At 32.4% G+C, this 22,755-nt stretch overlaps 1 protein-coding gene across 2 annotated transcripts in view; it reads left to right on the forward strand.

Annotated features, from left to right (window-relative positions):
* Rpn2 (Regulatory particle non-ATPase 2) overlaps positions 1–22,755 on the forward strand; it is a 492,767-nt gene that overhangs the window by 399,567 nt on the left and 70,445 nt on the right. Inside the window, exon 13 of one of the 2 annotated variants that reach the window (XM_089592351.1) lies at positions 3,737–4,063. In XM_089592351.1, coding sequence (XP_089448477.1) covers positions 3,737–4,063 — 327 coding nt within the window. Of the gene's footprint in view, positions 1–3,736; positions 4,068–22,755 lie in introns of both variants that reach the window. The other variant, XM_089592352.1, reaches the window with a different exon arrangement.

The following is a 22,755-nucleotide window of genomic DNA, read 5'->3' on the forward strand; positions in this document are numbered from 1 at the left end:
CGAAATTATATTCGTATTAACTATTTAGTTGTTTTAATTGATTTTTAACCATTGCCATCAAAATGAATCGAGTTTTTATCATCACCATCGTATTCCGTGTCAAATTTTACGTAAAAATCATGCTTTTAAAATATAAAGACTTTTCAATTGTTATTGTTAAAATATTTATTTATGTAGCGCGTAATGGTTAAAAAAAATGTTTTTTAAGTATAAAATGATATCTGCACCTCGTATCAAACAAATCAAACGTAAAAGTTGTAGATAATTAAAAGATCTAAAACTTTTGTTTTTACTATTTATCAATAGAACCTCAAAGTTTTGTATTATTATGCAAAAAAGCGAGAAATCACCATTTTATCTATTATTAAGAGTGATTTCTTACTTGTAAAAAGGAGATGTGCAATAACTGAAAAAATTATATTTCAGTGAATTAATAAAAATGTGTAATAAAAACCAAGTAAACATTATGATTGCTTCATATTTATTTATAGATGTAACAAAATTTTCATGTACTAGTAAAACTTTTTTTACAGTTTCATAACAAAATTATGTCACTTTAAAATTTTCACAATATTTGTTTTTTCTTCACTTAACTTCTGTAAAAATTCATCAACTGGAGATATAAGGGTTTGCAATGAGGTTCTTTCAACCATAACCCATTGTTTTTAGGTAACAATTTTAATACACTTTTCTTTAAAAGTTTACTCCAGTTGCTTAATAACATTCGTCACGTCTGGGCACTTCTTACATGAATCATAATCAGTCATTTTGTTTTTGCAGACCATACGATCCGAACAATCCTTATAATTAATCAAAGGCAGCTCAGAACCAGAAGTAAGTGATTTAAAATTATCACCACTTACTGATAAACTATTATTTTGATGTATAAGACATACACAAATAGAGTGAGTATCAGTAGCACCTGCCAAAACACAATATTTTGGCCTTAAGCTAGCAAACTTTAAGAAACTACGTTTCATAGTTTGATACATACTAGTAAAAATTTCACACAATTCTTTCAAATTATTTAATACTAGTCTTTTTAATAGGTACTAATTTGCTGTCTACTTTTATCGAAACGTATTTTTTTTTTCTGGGTATACATTAAGTGTAGTCGTCAGACTGGTACAAGCTTACAATTGTATCAATAACATTATCATGTACAGATGGATGTTGTTTTGGGTTTGGATCCCCAATTAATCCCTTATCTCGAGCAACATTTTTTGCTATGCCTATCATTTGACAAGTTGCGGAAGGAAATAAGTCCTCAATTTTTTTATAAGACCACGATCGAAAAAACGTGAAAACTTTAATTTCATGAGTGTGGTCGGCCAAAGTATTAAAACTTTCTTGCACAGAACTTAGTATCGAGGACTCGTTGTCATCTGCTTTAAGATCATCTGGATCATCTCGGCCCAAATTGAAAGTTTTTTTATCAATTACTAACGATATTTGTTTTGATTTTTCTTCCAAATACCTTTCCGAAGACAGTTTTTGTTTTTTGATGGGCAAAGATCCTATGAAGCTCAATCTTTGTTAAAAAAATCCACTCGTTCACTTTGCAAAGATGGATTATCTCCCGAAAATCCAGACGTACCATCACTGCTCCCAACTTTTGCATAAGTTTCTTCACCTGAAGAATCCTCCTTTTGTAGCATCTGAAAAAAAAATTAGACTAAAACATTGACATAAAATTCTACGAGAGGTTAGGTATGTCTGAACTCAAAATAATAATCAAAATATTGTACGTACCAATTCTGGTCGTTCATTTTCACTCTCTTTTGTATCTTCTTTTTTCAACTTTGATAACTTTAAGTGGCAAGAAAAACGAATTATTTGTGGTAATGCATCTGACGAAATTGCCAAGTCCAGTTTTGAAAATTGGTTTTCATTTACTGTCCTCCAATCAAAAGTGTTTGTTGTTGGATGTTTGAGATTGTTTGACTGCTTAGTATTTTACATTTTACTTGCCTCCTTACGTGGCATTGTTACAAAGTAAAAATTATTTCACTTTAAATTACAACAAGTGAGAATATGTCTTGGTAGAAGACCAAAATCAACGCACAGCTGATTCAAAAGCCAACGAACTTGTAGTACGGGGAATGTACGCGAGTAGCGTGGGTAACACTTTGAATCATAGATCGTACTGTAGGCAGGCTTCCCTGTGAAATTTTAAAATTCCAAAAAATTAAATAGATGAAACATCTGTTTTTTGTATTAAATTAGACAACTAATCAAATAATAAGAAACAAGATAGCAATAAAAAAATTTGAAGAACAAAAAACCGTTTTTGTGTTGATGTTACGTCGAGCAATGTTATTACTATTTTTTTGTCTAGTGATTGATAATCTTTTTTTTTTTCCTTAACGAAAATTCGTTTTTTATCATTCAGGAAATTAGATTGTAAAAGAAATTACTCATGATTTAATTTTAATAAAAATTTATAGTAAATTAATAATAAAATGGTGATTTCTCGCTTTTTTTCATGATAATAAAAAATATTTTGAGGTTATTCTGCTAAATGATAAATACGAAAGTTGTAGATCTTTCAATTATGTACAACTTAAACGATACCTTTCCTCGTAACGGTACTGGTAGTTTCTGGTTCGCGGATTGGACACCATACAGTATGCTGCTCCGGGTAATACCGAGAAACCTTACGAAGCTTTCTTTTAATGCTAACTTATAAAGCTTTCTTTTGTTAAGCACGACAGCAGTGTTCCATTAACCATAAGATAGCTTTTTGACATGTTTGCTATCAACGGCGTTTCTGATACGCATTTCTATTACTGTATGTATACGTTTACCTTGAAGATTATTTTTTTCATTTCATAAGAATCGTTCATCTTAAACAGTAAAGACGATTACGCTTTAGCAGTCCTATTTTGTTCCTCAATTTTTAGTTGGCTCGTCAGAATTCACAGCGATGGTTTTTTTGGGTGGTGACTAAACTGTACATGTATGAGGCGTAACGGAATCATCACCAGCTGATTCAGCAGAAGCACTATGATTTAACACTTCTGCTAGACATGGCGTAGCTTTTGGGTCAAGGAATAAGGGTTCAGATTATCTATGTTTTTTTAGCTCAAATTATTCTTTATTATTACAGTATAAGTAACTGAACTTTTTATACATAAAGTTTGAGGTCTCACCCAATGGCCATGCCTCACATTTTTTGCCATAACGCTTTGATTTATTCCAAAATTGATATTCCTTTTTTTTAAATATATTTCTTCTAATTCTCTGGTTGACTCGATGAAGAATGCGCTACATTTGGTGTTCATCCATTGAATCTATTCAAAAATCTTCTAGGGTGCTTATTTGTCACTCTTTGAAAACTTAAATACCACAAGCTCTGATTATCAGGTAAAGTCAAGTACTTACTGGCCACTTTATCAATCAATCAAAAATTCAGACAATTCAGTATACATGGCTGGTTGGTTTCTTAGCTTATTATGTAGTTATTTGGTATAAGTACCTTTCAATAGGCCGCTGAGTGCACGATTACTCTGATCGCTGTGCAACAGTTCCAGCGGTGTTACTATGACGATTACATCTTTGATTTTCTACTGTAGTCGTAAGCTCTAATATGGCATACCTTATAATTTTAGAGCATAAAAATAATATAATTATACAACTCTGCACAGAATGTCTTAGTCAATAATTAAAATTTTTTGGTTAAAGTTTATTTTAATTTGTTTCTGCAGTTATTTTCTTTTTGTGATTTTAATTGTAGGACCCACCTAGTACTCCAGAAGTTAAAGAAAGTTTTGAGCTCAAGGATGATAAAAAAATTAAAGAGAACATTGATAAGGATAAGGATGTTAAAGATAAAAAAAAAGAAAATGGTTCTGATAAATCTGAGAAGGAGAAAGAAAAAAAAGATCAAGAAAATACCTATGAAATTCTTTGGAATCCAGCTAGAGTATTACGTCAACAGTTAAAGTTTATTCAACTAGTTGAGGGAAGTCACTACATTTCTGTCAAAGATTTACAAATTGGAGGTATTGTTATGGTGAAACGTCTTCAAGATGACATGGAAGAAGAATTAGTAGAACCTGTAGTTGGTAACACCAAATTTTTTTTTAGTCAATACAATTTATTCGTATATAGTTAACAATAAGTATTTTTATTTTCTTAAAATTTGCAATAATTTTTTCAAAACAATGTGTCTGTCGATAAAAACTACATTCTTATGGTGCCATTAGCAATAAAAACCACTGAAAAAGTGCACCAAATACTAATATTTCATAATTCTATCCTTATGCTATTTTGTCATGTGATGACAATTATATTTTACTACTACAATCGCTGGTACGACTAAACTTCCTGTTGTACGATGTTGTATTACTTTATAATCTTTGTTACTGAATCCAAATAAAAATATTATAACACCTCATCAACCTGAGCACCTCCCCCCTGTATACTACGTGCTACTTAAGAAAATGGAGCAGTATTTGTTGAATATTTGCTATTGCCTATTGATATCATTAGAAACAAATTGACTTTTTGCAGTGGCTACCGACAAACTTTTAATTGTGAGAGGTGTTTTAAGCACAAATTATTTCTAAAACGAGTAGTTACGATAGAGTCGAACATTTGGAGGGCTGTGGGGGTCAAGGAAAATTGTGTGAGAGGTCAGTGAGTGTCCATAGGGTAAGAGGTTGTGTGGAATCTCGCACGCATATTTTTACATGTATACTTATATATACATGTGTGTGTGTATCCACAGTGTACTTATGCGGATAATCATATGTATGTAAGGGGAATTATGAGGGCAAAAGTGGAATTCTGCAGACATCCGCATAATTCTACCATCTTATTGATATATTTTCTAGAAGCACGTAAAGTCCACATCAGTCACTTTCTATAAATATATTGCAGGGGCTAGACGCGTAGGGCCACGATCTGGGGCGAAGAAGCGCGAAAATTCCGGAATACAGGCATCGGTTTCGGTGGCATGCCATAGGGAAATGAAAAAGTAAGGAAAGGCTAGAAGGCAGAGACGGGAGAGGCATTCAGAGGAAGAGTTCCTCATGAACCGGATCTTATCAAGTTGGACGGTTGAGGGGTGTTTGGCAACCGTTGGGTCTCTTCTCTGGGTACTCTCCGGGAATACGATCTTCTTCGTCCCAAGTCTCTCGCCTCTGCTTGTTTTCTCTTCCCGGTGTGCGTAAGTAAAAGGGGCTATCTAATTGGCAATTGAAAAGAGTTCGTAAATTATCATTGCGATAATTCCTCGTCGCAGAAGCGATAAATCCCTTGCGGTGGCTTCGTTGGCGTACTCATCTTTCTTTGCTGACTTACTAGCCTATCTCTTTTTTTTTAAGGTTCCTTTCTTTTGTTGTTTTTATATATCGTACTACCGTGTCGTCTAGCCGATATATCCCGTTGATTCTGCGATGAGCCCACGATTGTAACTCTTTATTTTTTTTGAATATCATATCTGAGAGATTGTTGAGTCCAATAGAGTGTAGAGTGTAAGGGATTTTAGTTCGATATTTAATTATTATCTATCAGTGCATAAAACTTGCTCACGAGAGAGATCGTACATGCGAATCCAAGTTTTTGTTATTTACAATTATTATTTTGCGTGCAATGGTGATTAAACCAATATAAAAACTGAAGTTTGAAGTACGTTGTTGAACTTATTAAAATTATAATTTATTAATGTACTAGAGCCACGTCAATCATAAATATCGTGTAAGACTCGTTTAATAAAAGGTGTTTCCTCGTGATTTAAATATTATGTCGTTGTTACAGAAGAAGTAGTTCCAATGCTCTACAAAACAATTTTATTCAAAACGTTGTACAATTTTAAGATAGGAAATAGTGAGTTGTGCGAACGAAAAAAAACAAATTATTAAGTTTATTTTAAATCTACGATCAAGTGAGGTTGAATTTTGTCTTTTCTAATTTTTGTTTTTTTTTTATATCGAGAAATTAGTCATTGCGTCAAAACGAAATCTTGTAATTAACTTATAAGACAAAATATTATACTTATATATATAATATACTTATAAGACAAAGAATATACTTTGAAATCGAATTATAATAGTTTCTCATTTCTTTCTTTTAAACACATTGTGCTCCCGGTTTCACCGTATACCTTACCCCACATAAAGAAAAACCCCCGCAATATATTTATACATATATTGCTGGAGCTCCGCTTTTTGCAGGCTCTGCTTGCCAACCCCCCAATTTTTGAATTAGTTAAACACTTCATTTTTTAAGTTAAAAAATAAAAAAAATTTTGTAAAGTAGTTTAAGAGCCAGAACAAAAGTAGTGTAAATTTAATAAATACCTTTTTATAAATTTGTTAGACAATGTTTTTCCTTGCTTCTAGTCGCAGAAAATATACAAGAAATTTGTAATAGAATTAAAAATTATGGTATCGGTAGATACTTGAGTCCAATGGAAGCTGCCTGAACATTACAAAATTTTTCAATTTGTGGTTGAAGTTACAAAGTATTTAATTTGACAATTCATTTAGAAAACAAACAAACCCTTATTTTTGAAAAAAAATAAAATTGAAAATACAATATAGAAATGTCAAACCTAATTTACAGCTTGGCTTCAATTGAACATAATTGACGATTTTTCAAAAACAATAAAATATGTTAATATTCCAAAGTATTATATTTTTAATAACCAACTCAAAATTTGGCAAAAACAAAAAAAATACAAACTTAAGTAGACCAATCAGAAAACTAAACATATTGTTAACTAAAGATCATAAAATTCCGTCGTTTTGTTACTCAATTTCACGCATTACGATTTTGGTATAAACCCTACTGCCCCTACACATCCTCTACAGACCACAATTTTTCTTGACCCCCCCTCCACGGCATCTATCGCCCCCAACCCCTATTGGACAAAGTGACGGAAACCCTACTGATTTTACGGACCATACGTATACATACGTGTTCGTGTCGTATATGTACGTACATATGTATGTGCATACATTATACTTAAATACGTATATATTTTATTTCATTTTTAATCTTCTTTATGTCCTAACTTTGATGACATAAAAAATGTTGCTATCGTTAAATTGGAATAAATGTATTACATTTGAATTACGTAAAAATTTAAATAATAAAAAAGCTACCTAAATTTAGTCTTTTAAGCAATGAATCTCGATTTTTGTACAAACTTGCTACCCTTCATATAGCCTCCCCCGCTATTTTTAGACATTCTAATGGAAACCATACTGATCTTCACGTACAGAGTAAGATAACAGGTGGTCCTACTGTCCACGTTTCCTACAATAAATTGTTGTGACTGTTTTGTTTCATTTTGGCTCTCTTGCACCACGTTTCGCAATAAGAGACAAGGATCAAGCAGACGACCACCTACAGCCAGTAAACACTGAAAGGGGAAAGTAAAAGTAATGAATACAATTGTGAAATTACATAAAAGTTTGTATTGATTTATTTTAATGTAAATTAGTTAAAATGGGCAAACAATTTTGTGTAAAATACTGTACAAGTGGTTAACCATTATTTAGTGCACCAAAAAATCATGTGAGTCTATATAAATCATGCAGTAGAGATATTAAAGTGGCTTGTGATCTAAATACATTTTTTTTTTTAAGTAAACGACACTATTATATTTGCTATTAGTATACGAGTGTTCGCTAATACTAGTAATATAACTGCACATGGTGTTCGCCAACACTCGTATCATAACTACACATACAGTCCTCGTTTTTCATTTCGCTGTCTGCTTGATCTTCAATAAAACAGCACAAATATTGCACAGAAATTATGAATATATAAGACCACCTGTTTTCTTGAACCGTGTCTTCATTGACACTGACATGTATACATAGATGTGTGTATGTCGTATATGTATGTACACTGGTGTTTGTAAACATTATTTTTACATACGTATAAATTTTTTTTTATTGTTCCATACATATATGTACATATATCTATCTGTATTATATATTTGTTCTATACCTATATATAGTTGTTCGTGTGCGGCATTCTGTCCCCCCATAACCCACCACAGCCCTATTAGGAGATACATTAAATTGATTGATTCGAAAGACAGTATAATCGTGTCAAAAAGCATATTAAAACTTGGACAAAGATTAAACAGAAAAATTAAATAGCCATAAAATAAAAACATTTCTATTGGAATACATACGTATACAAAACTACCAAATTTTAAAATAATTTTTTGTAAAAAAATTATCACACAAAAACCCATAGGACAAACTTTTAAAAGAGGATGTGTTGCTAATGTAGTTTTGGACTTGATAATTCCAGAAAATTTTTAATAATGTGTATACGTAATTACCACATAACTATCCCTAGATAATATTTTTAAATAAACACTTATTTCATTGATGAGATAGTAAGTCCATTATTCTTTTTTCTAAAATATTTCAAATATGGTACTAGTCACATTAAAAATAACATAACTAAAAATGCAATACTTACTATGTTTTAATACTATCGATACAGACTGTCTTCCGTATCAGATCATGAGAATTTCAGTCCATTTTGATGTGACGAAAGATTGACTCAACAATCATTGATAAATTCTCATATTGTAATTAAAAAAATCCCTTTTAATTATTTTCGATATAATTGGAAAAATTTTAACCTGACTCTTATTAAGAATTGTTAGGTGCAATCATTGATAGAGCATCTGATATTTTAAAAGATTTTCAAACAATATGAAAAAATTGTAAATCTCTTTTTAATGTAAATTTAAATCCATCAGAAGCTCAAAATATGTACAAAAGCACTAACAGATAAAATAGCTTTATTGAGAAAATGCGATAGACTGGAATTATTTATAATAGTAACATGGCATTATAGAAAATAAAGTTACAGAAACATTTAACCAATTTTTCAAAAACACAATATTAAATAATATTCCGAATATTATTAATAGATTATTGTATTTAAAATGACTATCCATTTTTAATAATATTAAAAATTATATTTTTTGTTAAGTGTTGGCATACGTCTATACAATTGAATTGAAGGGACGTGGTCTACCGCATGCATACGATTCAATAACTCTTCGTCCTGTTGAAAAAATATAACACCTGAAAAAATTGATAGACTTTTTTCTGCTGAAATTCATTTGAGTAATGTGGAACTTCAAAAATTTGTCGTTAAACACATACTTCATGGTCCTCACACGAAGCAGTCTTCGTATAGTTTATTCTAATCAGTAATATACAAAAAAATTTTAAACTCTTTGACAAACTTTCTACATTTTAAAATACATTCCAAACAAACAATTACCTGTAATATAAAATGAAAAATAAAAAGAACTTCGAAGCAGCAATAAATACTATCAGTGATGGATTTAAGTAAGTTATAAGTAACACAATGAATACCAAACTGCGTTAGAATAACCCAAATTAATTATGTTTTAAAGAATGAATAATTTTTAATTGTTTTAATGAAAGAATATAGTAACTAAGCTTATGTATATTATTTAAATAGGGACTTATGTTCAACTAAAAGTAACAAATAAATCTCATGAGCTGAATCCCCGAAGACCCACTAACGATACTACAATAAAAAAATAAAACGGTTCAGACTAAATATATACTCCAAACCAGTCTTGTCAATATTTTTTTTTTTATATTTATTTTTTTATTTATTTCATACTCCGTCCCTTACGGGTTTAGAAGGATTCCGTAACATTTTTGTACATGTAATACATACTTAATCTACGCTATATAATGTATTTATTTTTAATTCAACTATACTTAATGTTTTACTTTTGTCTTTTGTTGAAATAATATAGAAATAAAACAAACCTAATATTACTACAATTCCAAATATACAAAACTCAATTCTCAAAATTCAAAATTTAACACATGTCTATCAAAAATTCAAAAATTTCCAACTTAATTATCAAAATTATCAAAATTTCCCATATTTAACTCAATAAACAAATTTTCTAGTACTACTTAACTATCAAAATTTCAAAAATTAACAACTCTTTTCTTTAAATTGTCCATATATTTTCTTGTATTCTTCGTTCTTCCTTGCGTTTCTTTTTCTCTCTTCTTTCTTGTCCTACTAATCCTTCTTCTCTATTTACTACCTTAACTTTCTGCATACTTTCTTTTATCTTTTAGATCTTTTCTGACTCCTTCCTTTTTCTCTCTTCTTTCTTGTCCTACTAATCCTTCTCTCTTTACGACCTTAACTTTCTGCATACTTTCTTTTATCTTTTAGATCTTTTCTGACTCCTTCCTTTTTCTGATTACTTTTCTTAGCACTACTACCTCTTTTGCATCATGGCTTAGTATTTTTTCCATTTCTTTTTCATTTCTCGTATCTCCGCAAATCTTTAGTATGTGTCTATGATCTTCTTCTTCCTCCTTGCATAATCTACACTTCTGATCCTCCTCTCCTTTCCAGTATTCTCTACTTCTACATTCATTTCCGCATATAAACCTTGCTACTATTTTCTATCTTTTGATGGCATATCCTTTTTCAAGTATTCTGGTTCAGCTTCTGTTCTTATACCCTTATACATTCTGTTGTACCGTGAATTCTCTATCTTTTCCATTCTCCTCTCTTTTTCTTTTTTTTCCTTGTTCATTATTATTTTTTCTCTTACTTCCTCCCTAAATTCTACTCCTTTTATAAATCTTGTTTCTTTTACTTTCTCTTCCCGTAGTAATTCAGCTCTCTTTTTTGGCTCCTTTCCTATTCTCTCTCGTTCCTTGTCCTTGTCCTTTTCTCTTATGCATTCTTTTACTATTCTTATGTCTGACTCCCTAATTTTTTCTTTAAACTTCAACGCTCTTCTTAACGCTTTCATACTCATACTTTCTAGATTACACTCCTCTTCCACTATATAATTTGGTGTATTGCTGTCTAATCCTAATATCCATTTCATATATCTTCTCTGTACACTTTCTAGTCCTTCTTCTTCTTCCCAGCCCCACACTTCCGCACCAAATAGCGCTATACTTTCTACTAGGGCTGTAAATTATTTCCTTTATTATAGCTATTCCTAAATATTCTTTCTTCTATGCTCTATGTATTTTTCATAGCTATCACTGCTTTCCTTTTCCTTTCTTCTATATGCCTATCGTTTCTCCCATTTTTCTGTAGTATATATCCTAAATATCTTATTTCATTTACTTCTTTTAATTCCTTACTCCCCCACTTCCACCTTCTATCATTCCTCTTTCTTTTTTCGAACACTAAAATTTTCGTTTTTTTCTCACTTAAAATCATCTTCTTTTTATTTAGGTACTTTTTGAATCTTTTTAACATCTCTTTCAATTCTTTTTTTCTATCTGCTATTAATACTATATCATCCGCGTAAGATGACTCCATACTTTTCCATTACCAACTCTGCATCCTCCCACGTGCCCTTTCTTTAATTCCTGCTCCAGATCCGCTAAGTACACATTAAACAGCGTCGGGCTCAGTGAGCAGCCTTACCTTACACCTTTCTCTGTCCAAAATTCCTTGGATTCCTCTTCTCCAACTTTATTTACATTTCTCGTTTCTTGATAAATATCCATAATCCTATTTCTTAGCTTTTCACTCACTTTCATTTCTATTAATCTTTCCTGTAACACTTTCCTATCCACTCGATCAAATGCTTCCTTTAAATCAATAAAACATGTAAATAATTTCCCTCTTTCTTTGCTTAATTTTTCATCAACAATATGTTTTAATGTGTATATAGCTTCAATTACTCCTTTTTTTTCTCTAAAACCAGACTGGCTTTCTGATAATTTACCTTCCATTTCCTTTTTTAACATCTCATTTAACATACTCGCATAAATCTTATATGCTGTACATGTCAATGTAACTCCTCTATAATTTTCTAACATATCTTTATCACCTTTTTTGTGAATCAAACAAATCGTACCTTGCCTCCACTGATCCGGTAATTCTCCTTTTTCCTATACTTTTTTTAGCAATTCCCAAGAGGCTGCATCCACTTCTCCCGGCATGTACTTCCGCACTTCATTTTCCAGCTTGTCTTCTCCTAGTGCTTTTCCTACTTTTAATCTGGCTATCTGCCTCTCGAACTCTTTCTTGCTCATTTCTTCCTAATCCTCTGCATTTGTTCTTGCCTCTTCCTTTCTTGTCTCTTCTCTCACAATTCCTTCTTCATTCTTCCCATCTAACTTTTCCATAAAATACCTTCTCCACTCTTCTACTGTGAACTTTTGAGATATTTCTCTCCTTCGTTTTTTCCTGTATTTGTTTATATATTTCCACACTTTGCCTTCCGATGTTGCATTTTTTATCTTTCCTTCTTCTAATCTTTCAAACCTCTTCAGTTTTGCCTCACACCAATTTCTATACTCTCTTTTTTTATCTATGTAATAACTTCTTTCTAATTTCTTTTTTCTCCACCTTTTCATTATTCTTCTTAAATCCTTCTTTTTGTTCTTCCATTCTTTATCGTGCCATTTTCATCGCCCATCTTTTACACTTGACACTGTTTTTCCACTTTAGGTACTGCACTTTCTACTTTTTCTTCCAATTCACTTCATCTTTCTTCAACCTATTTTCCCTTCCGCTCCCAGTCTTTACACCTTTCTCCATACTAATCAATTAATTCTTGAGTCCAATCCCTCCTTGCCTTTGTTCTTTCTTCTTTCTCTACAATTCCTACCTCTACTTTCTTTTCTAGGTATACTTCTAACGGCATATGATCTGATTCCGTTCTTTGTCCTATCTTCATTTTCTTAATCTGATCTAACGCTCCTTGACATCCTATTGCGTAATCTGTTACCGACTCTCCTCTGCTACCAACGTATGTGAATTCTTCTTCTTCTCCTTTTTGCCGATTTACTATACACCATCCTTCTTCTGTTATTTCTTTTATTGGTCTTCTACCTTCGTCGTTGATCTTTTCGTCTTTTGACTTTCTTAACCTTACTTCCTTGTTGTCACTATCACTCTCACTATCACTTTCATTAATCTAACCTCGTCTCCCAGTTCTTGCATTCCAATCTCCTAGTATAAGTACACATCCACTTTCCTTCGTTTTTACTTTTTCCTTTATAATTTTTATCATCTCTGCTACATTTTGACTATATACTCCTATGATCTTCCACTTCTGATTTCCGTGTTTAATCTCCTGCATTACTATATTATCGCTCCATACTTCATGATTTCTACTCTCCAATTTTTTGCTTATTCCTAATATTACTCCTCCTTTTGCTCTACCTTTTTTATGCTTTCTAGTCGCTGCTATACACTTCCAGTTACAACTTTTTGACAACTCACTTTCTGCATTAGCCCACTTGTCCTGTTCCAACCATGTCTCTACCAACATTATCACATCAACTTCACTTAAATACTTCCACACTTCACTGTCCTTATTTAGCACTTCTGCAATGTTCCACGCACAAACACTAACATTTCTTCTACTCACTTCCTCCTCTTCTACATCTTCTTGTTCTCCTCATTCTTGGCTCCTTCTTCTTTCCTCTGTAAAATCTCCTTTCCTTTCATCAAATCTAAGCCATTTACCATCGATCAAAATCTTAATATATCCAACTCATGTATTTTTTCCTTTGTTCCTCTGCTCTTTTGACTTGTTTAAAATAATTCTTTGAATCTTTCTTTCTCTCTCTGTTAGATCGCTTTCTATGTAAACTACTTTCTCTAGATGTTTTTTATTTCTCATTTTTTCTTCTTTTATTTTATTACTTGCCAGCCCTACTACCACTAACTTCCTCACATTTTGCCCAGCGTTTGCACTTATCCCTTTAGCCTTCTCTATCTTAACTCTTACTTTTACCTTTTGTTCAATATATTCTTTGACCTTCTTCTCCAGATTCTCTCCTTTAATATTTGCTCTTTTTATCACAATGTTCGGTCTCCTTTTCTCACTCTCAGCTTTTTCTGTTTCCCATTCCAACTTGCTTATTCTTTCTTCTAACGCCTTCTTTTCTTTTGTCCACTGTTGCCTTTCTTTTTTCCACATCTGTTTTTCCTCTTTCCAATCTTCTTCTTTTCTTTCTAGACTACTTATCATGCTGTCCTACTTCCTTTCCAACCTGCTTATTTTTTCGTTTAATTCTTTATTCTCTTGATTTTCTTTTGTCAAATTCAAAAGAGTCTGTTCTTTCAATTTTGCATTTGCATTATTTCTTGTATTCATACTTGCTGTAGGCGGCTTTCCGGCCATTTTTAAATCCTGCTGATAACGCAGCTTTCTACTTTACTGACTTCCCCGCTTCTATCGGCCAGAAATTCTATTTACCAGCCTTACTCGACAAAGTAGTGATCTTCTTTACCGACCTTAATATTGCTTTTTTTCAGGGTCCTTCCTTATCCACCTCTCAGATTACCCCTTCTATCGACCTCTTTGTCTAATTGCTGCTTCTTTCTTTTTACAATATATTTTCCAACCTCTTTTTCTTTCGAACTTCATTGCACTTTTTCTTTTACTATCACCACTTTAACACTGTTTTTCTGTCCTCTTGTCTCTCGTTTTTCAGCTCACTAATACCTTTCTTTATTATCCCCTATTATTACTACCCACTCTTCGCTTGCCTTACACGTGTTCCGTTCTCTGTACCCTGACACTACCACACTAATCTCACTTTATCCTTTCAAACTTTTATAATTATTCACTTTACACTTTTTTCTCTGCTGCTTCTTCATTTTTCACACTTCTTCGTACTTTTTATTTCTTTTATTTTTATTTTAATTACTTTTTATTACTCTTTTCTATGGAGCGCTCTCTCGACACGTCCGCACTCTCTTGCATGCACAACGGAACTCCCCGTAATAAGAAAAATAATTTGCGGAAATAGAAAACAAAACTCGTTAGTGGATGATTCTGTTTTACAACAATTTTTTAATATTTTAAAAGGATTGAATGCCACTAATTTATGAACGTGCATAAATCAAGGATCTCAACACATACCCTTTTATACTTGATACTTGACTTTCTTAAAAAACTTTTTCCAAGACCTATAGAAAAGAGATGAACAGCCGCTCAAAAACCTATGTACTTTCAGACAGTTGTTTCTAGACTTAGGGGCAAAGCTCAAGAAAGTTTGATAGGTTCTACTTTTGCATTAATTGATCAGTTGAAAAATAATCTTAATCAAGAACTTTCGCTAACCAAATCGTATTATAAATATATCACAGAACTTTGAAAAACTACGATGAAGCAAAACTAAACAGCTTAAAATTTTCATCATAAAATAATTTGAACATCGGACCTCATACATAGGCGACGTGGTAAGAGATTCCAAAGAAGGTCACTGCTGTACGATAGCTATAAACACAAAAGATGTTCTGACAAAAATAGAAATACCAGCCCAAGAACTTAAGCGTTTCGATGTAAAGGAATCTGACGACTTTTTTGACACTGACTTCGAAGAAAGTGATTTAAAGTACACAAAAGATTGCATTAAATTTATAATTGATAAGCTAAAAATATTTTATTACACAAAATCTAGTCTACTTGAAATCAGAAGAATTAAAAAAAAATTATGCTTACTGACTTGAAATTTCAAGGAATCTGCCTCCTTATACTTCTATTATAATCAATAAAACACTTACGACAGACGATCGTCCTATAAATGCCGAGCAATACTACCACCCCTTATTGTGATACTAAAATATAAGCTTGAATGAAAAAATTATTAAATCGAACAGTCCTTACCGTAGTTCTCTCTAGATAGTACCCACAAAATAAGGATCTGACGAAACAAAAACTGCACATTAGTAATAAATAACTGAAAACTAAAAAAAAAGATCCCTGATGTTCATCCACTACCAAATATTATCGAAATATTAAAGCGAATAGAAGGCTTAAATTGATTCTCCGATTTCTGTTTTTGATCTAGTCAGTGGATATTCATAAAATAGAAGTTGACCTTTCAGATAGACATAAAACTGCTTTTTGGATACCTGACGGTTCTTGTGAACATGTAAGGATACCGTTTGGGCTATGCAATCCACATGCAACACACACTTAAAACATAAGTGATTAATAGACGTTATTTTATCAGGATTCCAAGGCATTAAGTTATTTATATTTTTTGATGACATAATTGTATGCTAAAAAGCTTCAGAAGATCATGTGACAAAAGTTACTTATTTTTTTTAAAAAACTTTCGAAATCAAATTTAAAACTAAAACTTGACAAATGTTAACTGGTAATGCCTGAAGTCATTTATTTAGAACATAAAATAGGTGGCTACCCAGTCAGACCAGATTAAAAAAATTAGAAGTTATTGAAAATTTTTGAAACGAAATATCATACAATTGTTAGACAGTTTTTAGGTTTACTCAACTATTGCCGTTTTTTTGTCAAAAGTTTCGTGGAAATTACAGAACCTTAAACGTCCTTGTTAAGATAAAAAAAAAAAAAATTGAAAGGACAGATACTCAACAAAAAAGCCTTAAAAATCAAAGAGAATACAATGCAGAGCACCTGTGGTAGCTGTTGTTGATTTAAATCAGCCGTTGATATCATTTATATTAACAACAGACGCATCTAATTTAGCTATTGGGGCCGTATTAAGCCAAGTATAACCAGGAAAATAACGTCCAATCGCTTACATGTCAAAAATTTTCAATTAAGCTGAAAGAAATTATCCTACAATGGAAAAAGAACGCTTAGCAGTAGTTATGGCACTACAACACGTTCGCATCTATTTGCCATTGAATAAGGTAAAGAAATGTAGGATATTGCATGCGTTCTTTCCATTCTGTAAAATAAATTTACAAGACTGCACCGCAGCAACTTCTTCTTTTAAGTGATTGCATTCCTGTTTAATACTTTCTTCGGTTTCTTTCTCAAATGCAGCTTGTAACAGTAGGAACTCTGTAGAGTAGAATTCAACCACAATATCTTTTCTTAAAATTAAATAACAACAATCGTAGAATCAATATTATATGGAATAGGTTTCCGGAAGATTTTTTTAAATCATGTTTTTCCATATCATCTCTTCTTTCATTGTATCTTTTAAATTTCCGTGCTTAATTTAAGATTTTTTTGTACAATATATAAACAATGGTAAGTTACTTTAAAAAAATAGAGGCGCTGCAAAATGTAAAGTTCAGTGAATGTTTATTACTTTTTTTTTAATTCTACAATTATTGTTATTTTTTTTTTTTAAATTAAGGTACAAATATAACTTTTTTTCAATACTTACACTTCATTCAATACGTGTATAAATTGAACATGAAAGATTTCAGAAACGTTTAAGAAACGTACTAGCTCAGTTAAGGATGCAGAATAACTTTACTTTCTTGTTATGACGCATTTTTATTTTATAATAAATTGTAAAAAAATTTTCTAATTATGAATTTTGCTATCCACAGTTTGAGTGAATGTAGCAACATTTTTTAATTTAACACTTTCTGGAAAAAAGTTTTTTTTTTTCTTACGTTTTGCAGAATATTTCCTCTCCAGTGCATTTTTTCCATATGTTATAACCGGACTTGTTCAAAGTATGGTCTTAACCGTTTTATTTTAATGTTATTCGTGGGTCTCTTAGGATTTAGCTCGTCAGCTTTATTTGTTTTTTTTAATCAAGTAAAAATAATTATTCAAATAATATAGATAATTTAATCCATATTTGATTTTTGATTATTTTATTAAAACAATTCAAAACAGGTGTTCTCCTCGATACTGTCCATTCAGATTACTTTACAGATTTTGATATTAATTATAATACTGACGAAAAACTTACATCTATCACTGACTGTTGTTAATGCTGCTTCGGAGTTCCCTAATGCTTCATGCAGTTATTCCCAGTGATTACTTATACTACATGAATGAGTTCGTGGCATATAAGGGGTTGCGGTTTCTGCCTTCTCTGCTATTGCCGGAACCACTTTCGGCAGGCCTCTTTTGTTGTACCTCGCTTCTTAGCGTAGTCTGATATTATTGATACTCTCAAACAGCACCCAAGTTGCCTCAGCCAACACGTTATGCCTTACGTGTATAAGGTACTCGCGAGTCGCGAGAGTCAAAAGTAGACTAAAACTTCAGATGACAGGTGACAGACACAAAAAGAGCGATTTTTCCTCTTGATGGTGAGTGTTTATAGCGTCAGAACAAGTTAAAAAAGGCCTTAGGTTGAATTAGGTCAACCAATGAGCAATTTTCTTGCAGATTGCGTTGATAGCAAAACAGTAAACTTGCAGGTTGATGTTGCATGTTATGATTTTATATATTAGGAAATAACTATACAACAGTACTAATCGCATTTTTCTGACTAGTACGATTGAGTTTTTTTTGGTTAGTGATGAGAAATGCTCGTATCAGCGATATAAGATGTGATGTGGGAAACCGACGTCACGGTAGGAAGGTATGTCGTAGTAGCAGACAAGAGGAGAGGCGGCACTATGAACACTACCACTACCCCACCCACGGCCCTTGTACCGACCTATCCCTTCACTTATCCCTACTATAGACAGCACTGCCAGCCCTTGACTGTGTGCAGCAGCGGGTGTGTGCGCGCACTGACGCATACACAGGCAGGTAGCTACAGTATCAGGAAGCACGAATGGGCAGGGCGACAAGAAAGGCACTCTCCGACTTGTCTGTTTCCCGCCGGGACGTATAATCCGAGGGCTTCGCAGCGTTATATAGTTCTACGAGTGTGTGCTAGATACGACTGTGCGCTGTACATCGACCTTCACACACACGCTGTCAAGGACTACTGGGTTCGAGTGCCAACCCCTGCTCGTCGGACCTCCCGGTGCCCGAGGATAGTGCAACAAAGAGACCCCTGGTGTAGCAAAAGAACGGTAGGCCTATTTCCTATTTATCCCGTCCCTATCGCAGACAAGCATTGTGCCGAGCAGCAACTGCCGGACCTGCACCTACAGGGCTAAGGTTGTATAGAGTCAGGCCAAGTTGGATAGTCGGGCAAAGTAAACATTGTATAGAAATATTAATAAGTTTTGAGCTATTAATAAATGCAAATAAATGCTTAAATGTTAATCTCGCCCATGTATGTATACTGATTGCCAGCTTCTCTCCTATTTGCTTAGCCCCATAGTAAGTCATAATAAAGAATAATTTTATATGTGCCGTGTCTTGCTGCTGACTGCAAGGTGAGCAAGGCACGACACATCACAAAGAACGCCAAATACAAGTTCAATTGTGACAGTAAGTTTACAAATCTCAAAATTAATCTTTCTGGGGATTATACAATCAATCTTGAATGTAATGAAATAGTGTGTTTATCACAAATTTGAAATTAGTATTATTAGAAGTGGATAATTAATGCGCAAGTAAATTATTCATTCATACATACGATACGATGTATTCATTCATACATATAATACGATTTCAATACATACGTACATTTTCACAAAAAGGCTGGCTGTACCTATGTCAGCATATTATTGAACATTCACCTTAAAGCTATTACACACACACATATTAATGACGTATGAGCTTCTCTTGTCATATGAGCTTGCTTTATATTTACAACACGTCTTATCTGAATTTGACGGATGGATAGCTTTTATTTACAATATGATTCATATCAACTCGGGATATAACACATATATACCTACGAAAATTTTTTTCGCTATACAATTTACAATTACCCACAAATTGTCCGTAGTTCGAAGTCGTTACATTTTTTGTTTATTGATAAATTTAGTTCAAAGCCGAAAAGTAACTTTTTTTCTACATTAAATATCTCAAACACATAAGTTTCTTAGGACTTAAAATTTTTAGAACATATTGCCGTTACTAATACAAGTAAGTATACCAAGTTTTAAAACAATCGGTTTTGAACTTTCTAATCAGTTATCTATCGAAATTTTTGAAAGAGCTCAGTTGCATGATGCGCCAAAGTTTTTGGTAAATTTCGATTAAACCTGGCTTAGAAACTAAAAAAACTATTCAAATTAAATATCCCATTATTATTTTGGAAAAACATTAATTGTTACCGATTTTTTAACGATTTCTTTGACCATTTTGATTTATGACAGACGTGAAAAACCATATAACTTTTTTAATTATAAATATTCAAGATTTGCTTTTGCACAGTTTCAAAGCTCATATTTTTTTACGAATTTCAAGACAAAAACTTTACTTTAGGGCCTTCTCAAGCCAAGAAATTTTTTTTTTTTTTTTTAATTTGTTACAGTGTATTTTACGTTGTTGATTCCTGAAATTTGGTGAAGTTTCAGCCTAATAGTTGTGTTTTAATAAAAATGATGTTTGAGTTCCTGATTGCTATTTTTAGTACAAGAAAACAAACGTCAATTTTACCGTACGGTAGCCGAGTGCCCTGACAGGTATACAGTGACGGAATGGAAGGAGCGATCAGTCTCGTGTTAAACTTCTCTGCTAAACGGAACTTTCACGCTTTAAATCGGACGTGCTCGTAAAATCTCATGTATCTAACCTTTCACACCACCTATGAAAATTCTTCTGGAATGGATTTGGGGTAGCTTGACAAGTAAACAACGGTATTAATATTTTAGGCCAGATACCAAAGTACATAATGCAATCGATATTTCCGCAACTGCCTCATTTAAACTGTTATAAAAAAATTAACTGTATATTCGTGTGTATCTCGTCAAGCTACTCCAAATCCATTCCAACAGGATGTTCATAAGTGATATGAAAGATAAGATACATGAGATTTTACGAACACGTCCAATTCAAAGCGTGAAAGTTCAGTTCAGCAGCGAAGCCAAACCCAATCGTTGGTCTCTTCCCCCACTCTGCCACTATACGCCTATCGGTGCGCTCGTTTACCACAGAGTAAGCTTGACGTTTGTTTTCTCATACTAAAAACAGCAATAAGAATTTTGAAATTTTTTTTTTAATTAAAATAAAACTGTAAAACTTAAACCTTACCAAATTTCAAAAACGAAAAACGTAAAAAACTCTGTCACTAATTCTTTAAAAAAAAAAAAAAAATTTCTGAGCTCGAAAATGTCCAAGAGTAAAAAAATTTTCTTTGCATTCGCAAAAAAACATCAGCTTTTAAACTGAGCAAAAAAGAATCTTGAATATGACAATTAAAGAAATTATATGGTTTTTCGTCTGTCATGAGCCAATATGGCAAAAGAAATTGGCATGAAATCAGTAAAAAAAAAAATTTTTTTTTAAATCCAACGGGAAATTAAATTTATATAGCTTTTTGAATTTTTCAGCCAGGTTTGATCAAAATTAGACGGTACCAGTATCTTTGGCTCATTATGAAACTGAATTCTTTCAAAAATTTCGATAGTTAATTTATCAGAATGTTCATAACTAATTGTTTTAAAATTTGGTTTACTAACTTGTGTTAGTGATAGCATATTCTGAAAATTTCTTGTCCGAAGGTACATACGTGTTTAAGCTATTTGATGTGAAAGATAAAAACTTTTGTGAATTAGAAAGTAATTTATTAATAAACAAGCAAACGCAGCGACCTGTAACTACAGCTATTTTGTAGGTAATTGAGGTATATGAAAAACAAAAAATCTTAGAGGCATACATGGCAAATAGCGCACTAAAGAGGAGATATTCCGCAAAAAGTAAAGAAAAGTCAATTTTTTCCAGGAACTGTTACATTAAAAAATGTTGCTCCACCAACAAAAACTGTGGATAGAAAAATTCGTAATCAGCAAATTTTTTTACTATCTATCCGAAAGTAAAAATGCATCGTTAAGAATAAGTTTAATTTTCAGGGGAGTAGAGCCTCGTTGACTGAGCTTTACTATGATATGTGCGATACAACTCAAAGATCACTGTATTCTGAAGATAGTGAGATAGAAATAATCAAAAACAGCACCTTTGATTTCTGACCTACTAGTATTTTAATAATGACTGTGGTTCTTAGTGTACTGTAAGTTGAGGTCGTTATATCCTTTCTAATCATCAATTCACGTAAACGACTGTTTCTTCAGTGCAGTATATTGTCTGCCTCTTTCACGCTTTTGTGAAAAAATCGTATGAAGTTTTTTACCAACATAGGGGAGACCAGGGTAATCGTGCCAGTCTGGGTCTGCGTGGCATTTAAATAAAAAGAAAACTAATGATAATTTTCAGGGTTTTTTTTTATGAACACCTATACTAATGTCCCTTGAATTCCCTTAAAAATTTTTAGGCATTATAATAAGTATTTATTTAATTTAAAGAAAGTTTTATATTTGTAGTATTTACAATAACCGGATGATCATTTACAACAGCTGTTTAAATAAAGTCTATTAAAGAAATATTTTTACAATTGGGCTTAATTGAAAGCTGGACTTGTTAGCTACAATTTGCTTATTTAAATTTTTTTAGAAAATAAGTAACAACAAAATTATAACAAAAACAAGCAAGTGTGTTATATGGGGCATAGCGTAGCATCTGGCTGGGGCAGAGCGTAGCCCGGCCGCATCAGTGCGAGCGCTGGCGCGAGCGTGAGACAGCTGATTTTTAGGTTAAGTTTTTTATAGAACAATGTAAACAATAGGTAGTTTAAACGAAAAGTTTTAATAGTCAAGTGTTTTACTAGTCTATAATGGTGCGTTATTACAAATGTAAGGGTTTTAAGTGTATGTGGGATGAAGGTCAGCTGCTGCTGGCTGTAAATAATGTGCTGGTCAAAGGAAAAACAATAGCAAGTTCTGCAAAGCAGTACAACATCCCCAGAAGTACTCTACAAAAAAAAATAAAGCTGAAAGATTTAGATCTGGATAAAGTTGAAGTGCAAATTGGTAATTTACTTTCGTTCTTACAAATTTAGTGGTTTATTTACAACATATTTAAATATTTAAATGTATACATAAGTACAAACTTAACTTATTATTTGA

This window comes from Copidosoma floridanum, unplaced genomic scaffold, assembly GCF_036245765.1.
Source record: "Copidosoma floridanum isolate Cflo_tuat_1 unplaced genomic scaffold, Cflo_Japanese_pri ptg000016l, whole genome shotgun sequence".
Classification (NCBI taxonomy): domain Eukaryota; kingdom Metazoa; phylum Arthropoda; class Insecta; order Hymenoptera; family Encyrtidae; genus Copidosoma; species Copidosoma floridanum.